Here is a 13103-nt window from a genome sequence, read left to right as displayed (position 1 = left end):
CTTTCCAGAGATGAACAGTATGCTAAATAAATTTTAAAAAAAAAAAAAAAAAGTTAAAACAACATTTTGTTCTCTATATTTTTAATTTTAATTTTTCTAATTTCAAAAAATCTTAAATTCAATCCTTTAAAATTATGTTTCAATATTGGTTAAATAATAATAATAATTTTCATGTAACAAAAGACAATACTAAATATATTTTTACAATTATTTAAAGGGATTGTTCACAAAAACTAGATTTTTTTCGAAAACAATCAACTAAAAAGACTAATTTCATAGAAAAATTTTAAGATTTTTTTTAAAGTATATGGACTAAAATTAAAAAATATATGAACTAAAATGGAATAAAATCTAAAATATTGACCTAAAATGGTTTTTTTAACTTAAAAGTTATCTATTATCTTCTCTTCTCTTCTTTCCATATCCCACTTTTGAAAACAAGTTGGAGATTTCCAAAACATAAAGTGCAATAATGAAATATATATTAATTAGATGACAAATTACAATAGATTTTAGTTGGGAAACTAATGAAAGGTTGACAATTGCCACCCAAAAAAAAAAAATCATAAAAACAAGTGGCATTTAAATCAATCTAATCAGATTATCATTTCCTAAAAAAATTAAATGATAGTAAGAACAATGGCTTTACAAAGATATTATTTATTGGCCAATTGAAAATTTGAAAATTAATATTAATTTAACCTTTTTAACATATGTGTGACATATAAGTACATTAAAATTTTCATATCGTACCTATTACACCTAATATTTTATTTTTATTTAAAAAATCACTTCAAGCTATTGATTGACATACCTTTTTTATCCTTTCATCTTTTAAAATATAAATTTTCTCAACTCAATATATAATATAATTGAACGATTGGTTGTTTTGTATTTAAGTTTCCATTTCTAAAACTGTTCAACGGTAATTGATATAACCTTCCTCTTTAAAGATAGATTAGAAGGTCTGAGCTCTCATCCTCGCAATTATTGTACTAAAAAAACTTAAATACTACTACTTCACATCTACTCGACACTATATATCCAACCATTCAATTTGTTTGGACAACGACTCTTTAAATATCTTCACAACAACGATATGATATTATTCACTTTTGACATTAACCCTCATGATTTTTCTTTTAATTTCACCCAAAAGACTTCATACTATTTGGATTAGTTGTCCTCTCTTATATATCATGAATCTTTGTCTTATTAATCAAGTGGAACACTCTAGTCGCATTCCAACGTGATTCAACTATATATATTGATTAAGTTTCACCATCTACCAAGTGGATAAGTTGAAGACAAATTGAAAAAAAAAATGGAAAAAAAAAAAGAAAAGAAGAAGTTATGAAGATATTTAGTAGGAGTTAATAAAGCTTATTTTGTTCCATGTACATAGAGGTTGTTATCACAATTATAAGAGGAAAAAAGGGCAACAAACTCAATTATAGCATCACAACACTCATATAAAAGAGAGAAAAGAGGCTAAGTTGCACCAATTATTTGGCCATTGAAAACCATACAAAAAAGAAAGGCTCACAATGGGTTGACACACATCACACTTATCTTGTCCCATTTTTGGGGGGAAATATTGGAAAAATAAGGCTCATGCATACTTTGCTTTATAGACTTATTAAGAAAAGAGGTCAAGTTTTTAGTAGATAAGTATTCACAAAACCCTTTGCATGCCAGCTAAGAAGCAACCCTTTTTTTTTTCTCTTCTTTTTGTTTGCTTTCTTTTTCTTGTTTGCCTTTCATGCCTAATCAAAATCCAAGCTTTGGTTACTTAAACTTAAACTAATATCATATAATAAATTAAACCTAGTTCATTATCATCTATACCTACAAACTTATTCTTCTAAAGTGTCTATATGTATATTTCTTTATGTAATCACTAAAGTCTTTTTGTTAGGTGAAAGTGGTTAGTCATTATTCAAAATCCAAATCTTAATTATCAAACTTTTCTCTTTGCCTAACCCTTCTTCTTCATCACCACTTTCACACTATTATATAGTGTGATTTTATCAATTTCTCATATATATCTTACTTTGGCTCCTTAAATGCTTCCTCAATTATGGTGCTTTAGTCTAATGACTTTTTATCTTTATGTCTCTTTCTTTGGGCTTTATTTAGACTATATGCATAATTAACAGTACGAAGTTAAATTATTAGTTTCTCATCTATTAAGTAATTTTAAAAAAAAATTAAAAGATTTATAATTAATTTTCATCGATTAATTTTAAAATTTCACTTCATAATTATTTTAGATATATTAATAATATTGAAAGTGAGTATTTAAAAATTTTAAGTTAAAAGTGTAAATATTAAAATCTATAGATCAAAATAAAACAAAATTCAAATTTTAAGGGAAAAATTGTAACATTTTAAAACCTATAAACTAACTCAAAACTTAAGATCTAAAAGTGTAACATTTTTAAATTTATGGATGAAATAGAAACTAGACCTAAAATCTTAAGAATCAAAAAGTTCTTTTTCTTCTCTCTTTTCGATTCAAATTAACTTTTCTAGTTGGTTTGTGAGTCGAGGGAGAAAAGAAAACCTTAGTATAGAAAGAGATGAGAGAAGCAACCCAAGATAGGCATGTGGTTGTTGAGTTTATGAAAGGGGTGAAAAGAACCATCTTTTAGAGCATTTTCTCCTCACAAACTTAATTTGGAAGTTGTTGGAGTTCAATTCATTGTTAGAAAGATAAAAGGATATAAGGTTTTAGAGAAAGAAAAACCCCTTTAATTTGTTTTTAAGAAATATTTTTTAGTTAAAGACAAAGAGAACTTTTTTTCTAAAATAGCATGTGGGAAGAAGAAAAACAATAATAATGAGAGAGGAGTATGGTAGATCAAAAGATATTTTAAGAGGAGAAAAACCAGTTTAACAGTTGAATAGGTATAGGAGATCGAACTATCAATTGTTTATTATTTTTGTTATTCATAAAGTGTAGAAAACGAAGTTTACAATAAAATTCAACTCTAATTAATTAGTGGGAGAGCAATCAAGTCTCGACACGTGTTTGCATGAATATAGGGACTAGGAGAGAATATTTATCATAACATATAGTCCTTAGAGGGCTATGCATTACCTTAGTGGAATATAACATATATAGTCCATAGCACATAGGTAAGCTTTTGCCGACATATTTATCTTATATTTTGAACATCATACAATATATATACTTCTCATCACCATACAATACTCCACGATTCTAGCACATGTAATAAAACAAAACTCTCATTATTTAATATTTTTTGTTCTAAAATTATCGATTATCCTCCATCTCCTCTAGAATCTAAATATGACGTATTAAATTGAAAATCCCTTCAACATTATTATTATTATTTTCTTGTTCATTATCCAGATAAAAATATTGAAACTCATGTTTGACATTATTTATAAGAAAAATTTTTACAGAAAAAAAAATGTTAAACTATTTATAGAAATAGCAAAAAAAATATTGTTAAACAATGGTAGAATTCTATCAATGTCTATCACATAGTATCAATTATAGAATTCTATTAGTTTCTATCATTATAGACTATCAGTCTCTTAAAGAAGATTAAATTTTGCAATATTGTGTAAATAGTTTCTCTTATTTTTCTATTTTTACAAATCTCTTTTTTTACTATCTCATTTATATAAATTGACGTGAAAGTTGATGTATAAAATTGATTATGTAAAATATTTTAACAATATTTGTGATAATAAAAATGGTGATAATGATTTTAATTTTCTATATGTAATTGTAAATAATATCATACAGATATACGTAAGTATGCCATATAAATTTTTACGCACATACGTAAGTACGCCATATAAATTTTTACGCATCAACTTTCATGTCAAATATCATCGCTTCTTTGTATGAAAACATGTGTTTCTTTTATTAATAATTTTAAACTTAAAAAATAAAAATAACATTTTCCAATATTTAGAATTCTACATAATTTAATATAATTTTGAAAAAAAGAAAAATCGGCTAAGCCGAAAAAAGTCCAAAATAATGGAAACGGCAGCCGAAGTTGAGCCGACAAAGCGTCGGTATTAGGTGGATCGGCTTAGAACTGCGTCAAGACAAAAGGTAATCCACTCTTATTTGTACACGCGTCCACCGAGAGAAATGGGTGGTCCCACTTGGATTCTAACAAGAAACCATATGATTAACCGTACACACGCCCGCATAGTATCTGTTATTCACTCTCCGTAACTTGTCTCAGTACATATCGCCAAAATATCATGATACGATTATTTTATTTACATTATCGTTTACTGTTACCGGGAAATGGAAGTCACCTTTTGACAATTTAAGGAAATTGGTTGCCGGTATTTTGTGGAACACTCGCTGTTCTTGCACGCATGTAACCGTTTTATTAGCTTGCGCATCTACCGGTTATTGCCGGTTTAGCTCTCTTTTGTATTAATTTCAAACCGTTAAATATAATAATTTTAATTTTTTTAAAAAAGGGAAAGTTTTTCGCAGAAAATGTTAAACTATTTATAAAACTAGCAATAAAAGTACTGATTAATAGACTTCTATCAACGTCTATCAGTAATAGACTTCTTTCAGTTTCTAATAAACACTAATAAACTTCTATCAACCTATATTAAAGAAAATTATTGTTTTTTTATTTTGTGTAAATGGTTTCTCTTATTTTTCTATTTTTGAAAATTTTTCATTTTCATGGTTTGGACATAAAGAGTACATCAATATTTTAATGTAAAAAGATTATAAAACATAAAAATAGGTAACAAAATATCATTAATATAAATAACACACTTATTTTCAACCTCTTGAAGAAAAAGTAGATTTTGTAAATACACTTATTCCTCAAAATTAGGTAATTATAAAGGTAATTTAAAAAATATATATTTTAAAACTTGGTTAAAATGGATAAAAATATTTATGAATTAATTTAAGGAATAGTTGCAAATATAACAATCAGACCCAAAACATTAACAGATATGATACAATATAAGATTTAAAAAAATTTAGATTTGACTCTCGGAGTCTATCAGTGATAGACTATATCATCGATAAGAATCTATCACTAATAAATTGTGATATATTTGTAATTCTTTAACGTTGTTATACACTTAAATTATTAATACTAAAAGTGCTACTCATTGCAATTACACTTAATATTTAATGAGTTGATTTTTAGTTTTATACTTTTTCTATAAATATCTATTGATATCGACATTTTATCACCATTTCTATCAACATTTCCGTAAATTTTATTTTAGTACATTTCCATAAAATTGAAACCTCAAACTTTTTGTCAGTATTGACATCTTAAACTTCCTTTAAAATAAACCAACTCTGTTTTACTTTATCTATCAACTTGTTTTTAGTAAACCTTTATACTATCTTTAAAAACTAAGGGTTAAATGAGCTTAGCTCAATGATATTAACATGCATTCTGATCAAAGAGATCAGAAGTTCAATCCCCTACTTCTAGTTGTTGTATTAAAAAAAAAAAATTTAAAAACTAACGTCTCATTGGTAAACATTTCGTTTTTTATTTTTTGTTTTTGAAAATTAAACCTATAACATTATTTTCACTCTCAAATTTCTTCTTTTGCTATTTACTTTTTACCAATGGTTAAAAAACCAAGCCAATTTTAAAAACTATAAAAAAATAGTTTTTAAAAACTTGTTTTTGTTTTTCAAATTTAGCTAATAATTTAATCATTAAATTTTTTTAAAAAATGTAAATCATTGTAAGAAATTGAGATAAAATATACTTAATTTTCAAAAATCAAAAACAAAAAACGAAATGGTTACCACATAATTTTATTTTATTATTTTTTTTTTTTTTATGGTAAACAAATTTTAAGTTTTAAATTATATTCTTTAAGAAAATGGTTTATATTCATCTAAATTCTATTTCCTAATTCTTCCGACTGATTAGTTGGACGCAGCCATTTAATAAACAAAGCTTAGTATCATAATGCTTAATTACATTGTTTCTTTGTTACCTAACAATAATTTGGAGCAAACTAAATAAAATATTAGATTAAAAACATATAATATTTTAAACAATTTTTTTTTTAAAACATTATAAATCAAACTAGAAAATACAATAGTTGGAAAGGATAAAGTAACTAAAAAAATACAAATATTTCAGAGAGATATATATATAGTACAAGTACATATGAATCACTATATTCAAGTTAAAAATTACATGTATACTTAGACTCGACTCGAATTTAGGATCCAATTATTTTTAAATAATGGGATAAATAAAAATCTGTCAAAGAAAACTTAAAAGGAAGTAAAACATTAAAATATAAAAATAGAGGGTGTCAAATTTTGACTTTGATTTAGAGATGAAGTGGTAAGGTGATAGAATGGATTATAGGATGATAGTATAGACTTCATAGTTATAGAGTTGCTAAAAGTTTCAAAGTTTATAGAACTTTCATGCATTATTAGCCCTCTCTCTTTTTCTCTCTCAAACTTGTTTGGAAACCTAACACTTGATACTCTATTATTATAAATGAAAATGTTGATAATAGCTAACTTTACCAAATGTGAAAATATAGTGGAAATTAAAATGATGGAAATGTGTCGTGTGAATTAGCAACAATAACTTTTATGTAGTTGAAAATCATCTAAGATCAGAATTTAAGCCCCAGCTGGATAAAAAAGTATTTAGTGAGATAACGATCTTCTACGTATTTGCATAATGATATGATATTGTTCATCTTGGACGTAAGTTTTATGGTGAATCGGTGACCATCCTCTTATTAAACCAATGTGGAAATGGTTTGATATTGTCCATCTTACAATAGCTATGAAAAATGGAATTGAACTTTCGATCTTTGAGAGAAGTGATCATGCCAATTATCGTAGAGCTAAATAAAATGATAACTTATATCTTGTTCACTAAACTATTCTTGAATTTATGTCAAGTTTAATTTCTTGATTTATAATTAATAAATTTTGCCTTTAGTATAAAAAGTAGGTTAAATATATTAATTTGATTAAAATACACATTTTGGTCTCCTTATTACCTTTGGATTATTTATTCGTTTCACTTTGTTTTATGCAATTTCAAACATAAACTTAAAATGAGTTCTTATGATTAAAAATTCGTAAATAACAATAGCCATGCGTACAAAAAAACAAATCTCAACATATCCAAAATCATCTCTAGAGAAATTATATTCTACTCTATTCATTATTATCTCTTATCTATATATTCTTCTCCTATGTAGATGATGACAAGAGTGTTCGTTTTTTTTTTTTTCTTTTTTCTCTTTTTGTTGTCTCTAAAGTTAGATTCCTTTTTACAAAAAGAATAAAAAGGATTAATTAGATGATAATTTGCTTATATCAACTCATTTTTACTTTCTTTTTTAATATATATTTCTAGTTTAAAGTTGAAAAGAGAAACTTTAATTAAAAAACCTTTTTTATATATACTATTAAGAAAAAGATAATCCAATCACTTATAATTGTGTTAATTTAGAAAATACTTTTATTTTTAATGTTGTGAACTTACGTATTTATTTATAAATAATAATAAAATATCATCATCTAAATGGAATAGACTATGATAGATTATTATATATTGCGACATTTTACTATATTTGTAAATATTTTATTTCATTTTTTATATTTAAAAATAGCCTTTTATTTATTGTTTAAATCTTACCAAACTCGAATGAGATAATATTTGATTTAAGAAAATACTTCAAGAAAATGTATACATTATTTACAAGTAGTGAATTTGAACATAACTAACCAGTTAGAATGGGTACTATTTCTACTGGATGGTAGATTCGAATTTGATAATCTAAGAATGGTTCATTGTTTGAAAAAGAAAATGAAATAATTTTATTATTGTTATTTTAAAAGGGTAGGCAAATTAGAATAAACTGACTATATAAAATAATGCAAAAAGTAGACATTTACCATAGTACCCTTGAAGTATCTAGCTAGTTTACTCCACCCATTCCCTTGACCTTGAGTTTGAAGAAGTCTATATAAACCCACTATGCTTCTTTTTTTCCTCCTCACATCAAAAATCCCACCATCATTTCTTAAAAAAACCACACACAAACACACAATCTTCTCTTAATTACTCTTCTTTCCCTCTCTCTCTTTTTTTCAACTTTCCAAAAGACTATCCTTTTCCAACAACATGCCTGAAGAAACTCCTCAAAAGTCCTCATTTCTCAGCTCTACCACTGAATACTACAAACTGTTAGAGAAAAACAAGAAGACTCTTCAATTCATTGAAGATGTCACTGCCAACGCCGACCATGTCCAGCGTCGTGTCCTCACCGAGATCCTCACCCGCAATGCCGATGTCGAGTACCTCCGTCGACACGGCCTCGGTGGTGCCACCGACCGTAAGACCTTCAAAAAAACCCTTCCTCTCATCTCCTATGAGGATATTCAACCTGATATCAACCGTATTGCCAATGGGGACTCCTCTCCCATCCTCTGTTCCTCTCCCATTTCTGAGTTTCTCACCAGGTGGGTCTCTCTTTTTCCTCTTCCCCTTTTTTCCCTTAAATGGGTCTCTCTCTTTTTCTTGTTTTTGCCTTCAAATATCATTCAAAAATACTTAATTTACCATAACTAAATATCTGATTTTTAAATTGTTATAAACGTCATTTGTTTAACGGTAATCCATCAACTTAAATTTTTAGAAATTTATCCAACTTAAGCTTTTGGGATAGGTTATATTTTAATACAAACCCAAAATAAGATTTTTTTTTTTTTTTTTTAGTTTCCTTATGACTTAACTTTATCGAAAATTTTCTATTTTTAAATTGAACTGGGTAAATGTCATCTGGTTATTGAAATCCATCAGTAACAAAGAAATGACTTTTTTTAAATTAAAAAAAATCCATCAACTCAAACTTTTAAGTTCAGCAATACTCTCAACACGAACCCAAAACAAGAGGTGTCATCATATAGAAACCGCTAAAAACCATCATTTGTTTATAATCACACACTGCAAATGGATTCACATTCTCTCTTTCGAATTAAGCTTTTGAGTTTATGGACGATGATTATAAATTAACCGATAGTTGGTTCGTTCGTTCGTTCGTTCATCTCCAGCTCGGGTACATCGGGAGGAGAGAGAAAGCTGATGCCAACAATAGAAGAAGAGCTAGAAAGAAGATCATCACTCTACAGCTTACTAATGCCAGTAATGAGCCAATTCATAGAAGGCTTAGAGAAAGGCAAAGGAATGTACTTTCTATTCATAAAATCAGAATCAAAAACCCCAAGTGGCTTACTAGCTCGCCCTGTTTTAACAAGCTATTACAAAAGCTCCCATTTCAAACACCGTCCATTTGACCCATACACAAACTACACAAGCCCAAACCAAGCCATCCTCTGTTCCGACTCTTACCAAAGCATGTACGCTCAGCTCCTCTGTGGCCTCCTCCACCGCACCGACGTCCTCCGTGTCGGCGCCGTCTTCGCCTCGGGCTTCATCCGAGCCATCCGGTTCTTGGAAAAGCACTTCCCACTCCTCTGCCACGACATTCGAACAGGGACTCTGAATTCAGAGATTACAGATCAGGGGATCCGTGAATCGTTGAGGAAAATTCTGAAACCGGACCCGAAACTGGCGGATTTTGTGGAAGGGGAATGTGGGAAGAAATGTTGGGGAGGAATTATTAGTAGGATATGGCCGAATACGAAGTATGTGGATGTGATTGTAACAGGGACAATGTCGCAGTACATAAAGACATTGGATTATTACAGTAATGGGTTGCCGATTGTTTGTACAATGTATGCTTCTTCGGAGTGTTATTTTGGAGTGAATTTGAAGCCGATGTGTAAACCAGAGGAAGTGGCGTATACGCTTATACCAACAATGGCGTATTTTGAGTTTCTTCCCGTGAATAGGAGTAAAGGGTTGAGTGATAAAGAGTTGCAGAAGGAGCTTGTGGATCTTGTTGATGTTCAGCTTGGTCAGGAGTATGAGCTCGTCGTTACCACCTATGCAGGTCAGGACCCTTTTATTTTTTAATTTTTATTTATTTATTTATTTGTTGTTGAGAATCGACAAAAAGGTGTTTAATGGATTTCAATTTTATATCTAGTAGATCGTTAAAATTCAAAAGATTTAATAACTTTATATTAAAATTCGATAAAATTTAATAACTTACTAGAAGCTTTTTCTTAGTAGAAAGTAAACATTTTGTTTGATAATCTTTTTGTTTTTAAATTTTTTATTTTTGAAAAGTGTACATAGTTTTTTTACCATGGTTTTTTTTAAGAAAATGTTTTAATACTTTGCCAAATTCCACGAATAAATTCAAGTTTTTGAAAACATTTTTTTAATTTTTAAAATTTGGATTTTGACAAAAAAAAAAAATAATAAATAAATAAAGGAATTCGTAAGTACAACCAGTTTTTATAAATTTAATTATCAACAAAAAAAAAAAAAAAAACTAAAAATCAAATGTGTTATTAAATAACAAAAATTTAAAGATGAAATAAGTGTTTATAGTTTTAATTTTTAAAGATTAAAAATAAAAAACAAAAAAAATACTAAACAGGATCTTAATTTTTTGTTTTTAAAAATTAAACTTATTTACATTGTTTTCGCCTATTTTTTTATTTACTTTATAGAAAAGCTATCAAAATTAAAAATTACAAAATATATATTTAAAAATTATTCTAAATTTTTCTAACAAAAGTCAAAAACTAAATAGTTATTGAACAGATCTCTTCTCAATTGACTCTGATTCGAAACCAAACACGTTAATTGTAACAGGATGTTGCTTCTATGTTTGATGTTTTTGGTTTTTGGTTTTTTAGGGTTGTATAGGTACAGAGTGGGAGACGTTTTAAGAGTGGCAGGGTTCAAGAACAATGCACCACAATTCAACTTCATATGCAGAAAAAATGTTGCTTTAAGCATAGATTCAGACAAAACAGATGAAGTGGAATTACAAAATGCTGTCAAAAATGCACTAAACCATTTGATTCCATTTGATGTCACTTTGAGTGAGTACACAAGCTGTGTTGACACTTCAAAAATCCCAGGTCATTATGTGCTCTATTGGGAGCTAACTCTCAATAACAATGCAATTAAAACAACACCAATTCCACCCTCTGTGTTTGAAGATTGTTGCTTCACAATTGAAGAGTCTCTCAACGCCGTGTATCGTCAAGGTCGGGTCTCTGATAAGTCCATCGGTCCCCTTGAGATCAAGATCGTCGAAACCGGGACGTTCGATAAGCTCATGGACTATGCAATTAGCTTAGGAGCATCAATAAATCAGTATAAAACACCAAGATGTGTTAAGTATGAACCCATTATTCAACTATTGAATTCAAGGGTTGTGTCAAATTATTTCAGCCCTAAGTGCCCTAAATGGGTTCCAGGTCATAAGCAATGGAATTGAAATGGAGATTTTAATTGGATTATTGTATCATTATCAATAGGGAATATTTAAACACCCTAGAGATTTTATGGGTTTTTTTTTTTTTTTTTTTTTTCTAATTTTCTTCTTTTTGCATCCTTTCTGAAATTTTTAGCACCTCTTGGAAATGGGTTTAGGCTAATTTGAACTTAATAGACAATGTACAAAAGTAGTTCCTCTGTTCAAGAAAGTAGTGTTCCTTTTTCTTTCCCCCTTCCCTTTACTTATATGATCATTGAAGAGTTTTTTCTTCCTTATCTTTTTGTTATTTAGCTCGATTGGGTTGAGAAGAATAATGGGATAGCGAAAAAAAAAGGGTCGTTTTGAAATATAGAAAAATAAATTAAAATATTTATAAAAATAGTAAAATTTTAAAATCTATCAATGATTAATATTGATAGACACTGACAGAAGTCTATCAGTTTCTATCCGTATCTATCATTGATAGATTCTGGAATTTTGTTATATTCTTTAAATATTTTCAACAATTTTGCCATTTGAAATAATTAAAAAAAAAATTAGAGTTGAACTTTTCTTTTCTTTTCTTTTCTTTTCTTTGAGTATGGATGGAGATTTGGAACTTCGATCACTAAGTTAAATTCACTTTGGCAAAAAAAAATCTAAAGTTAAAAAAGGTAGTATGTCATGTAAAATAATGCAAGTTGTATAATAGAACATATTTAATTTGTAGTCTAAAACTTTAATTTCAAGTTATATCAAACTTCGGAAAGGAGCGAGTAAAGTCTATATTTGAATAGTCAATATTTTCAAATTCAACATATATAGGAGATCAGGGTGAAAATAAATCAGAGTTTATGTAGTCTGTGTTTAATTTACCTATATATTTGTTATTTGTAAAAATTGATGGTTGTTGAAGAAGTAGGTTTTAAAAGTTATCAAAATTATGGATAACCAAATCGGTAGTGACAAACAAGCAAATCTATGTGTCAAAATAGTGAGACTATACCAACAAAAATCTCATTTTGTTAGGAGTTCATAATTGCATAAAAGGAGGAGAAGTAATGATTGCGGCGTGTCACAATATCACTTTCAGACGCTTTCCTTCGTGATTGTACGACACTTGTTTTGCTCACAAACATGTCAGCCAATTCGAATACGGAACGCTGATGGCACACTGGGTGCCTCTCGCAACTTCTACCCTCGTTTTAGGGAAAACAGTTTTAGAAACCGGGTTTGGAGAAAAAGGTTTTTGCAAGCATTTTGAATGTATGAATAGAGAAGAGAAAGATCGTAGTAGGCTAGAAAGCAATGAGCAACAACAATGGTTTTATAACATACTACTCTGGGTATGGGGAAGTGATGGTTAGTCTTATCATCATATAGTGCATTAAACAAAAAGCCAACTAACACCCTTTCATATGCAAAAAGGCGAGCGGTCATTCAACAAAAAGTACAAGGAAAGCAAACTAACTTAACTAATGAAATACATAACATGACAACATGATAAAAAGGGTTTGGATTGGGCATACGACCATAGGCAACAGGCCCTGAACAAGCATGACCGTGATATGGCGCATCAAGACATTTCTTCCACAATTCCAACTTGCTCTAAAGAATTCATGGACTAACGAGTCTCCAAAATAAAGAGAGCAGACCCTACTAACCAAGCCAAGCCTAATCTTTAGATTCAATAGAATTGATTACAAAGGGTTTCAATG

General features: G+C 28.7%; 1 protein-coding gene across 1 annotated transcript; it reads left to right on the top strand.

Annotated features, from left to right (window-relative positions):
* The first annotated feature begins 8037 nt into the window (after positions 1–8037).
* LOC120085093 (indole-3-acetic acid-amido synthetase GH3.6-like) lies at positions 8038–11614 on the top strand. Its single transcript, XM_039040949.2, has 3 exons — positions 8038–8506; positions 9098–9999; positions 10817–11614. The coding sequence occupies exons 1-3, from the start codon at positions 8169–8171 to the stop codon at positions 11404–11406; spliced, it is 1830 nt and encodes a 609-aa protein (XP_038896877.1). The 5' UTR covers positions 8038–8168; the 3' UTR covers positions 11407–11614.
* The last annotated feature ends 1489 nt before the right edge of the window (positions 11615–13103 follow it).

This window comes from Benincasa hispida, chromosome 9 (genome assembly GCF_027475165.1).
Source record: "Benincasa hispida cultivar pf3 chromosome 9, pf3_genome.v1.1, whole genome shotgun sequence".
In the NCBI taxonomy this organism is placed as follows: domain Eukaryota; kingdom Viridiplantae; phylum Streptophyta; class Magnoliopsida; order Cucurbitales; family Cucurbitaceae; genus Benincasa; species Benincasa hispida.
This window is presented reverse-complemented; position numbering and strand designations above follow the sequence as displayed.

Bases quoted from the DNA above. Each gene is read 5' to 3' on its own strand.
- LOC120085093 (XM_039040949.2), top strand. From the start codon at position 8,169: ATGCCTGAAGAAACTCCTCAAAAGTCCTCATTTCTCAGCTCTACCACT. The intron at 8,507-9,097 runs GTGGGTCTCTCT...GTTCATCTCCAG, and splicing joins ATTTCTGAGTTTCTCACCAG to CTCGGGTACATCGGGAGGAG. The intron at 10,000-10,816 runs GTCAGGACCCTT...TTGGTTTTTTAG, and splicing joins CGTCGTTACCACCTATGCAG to GGTTGTATAGGTACAGAGTG.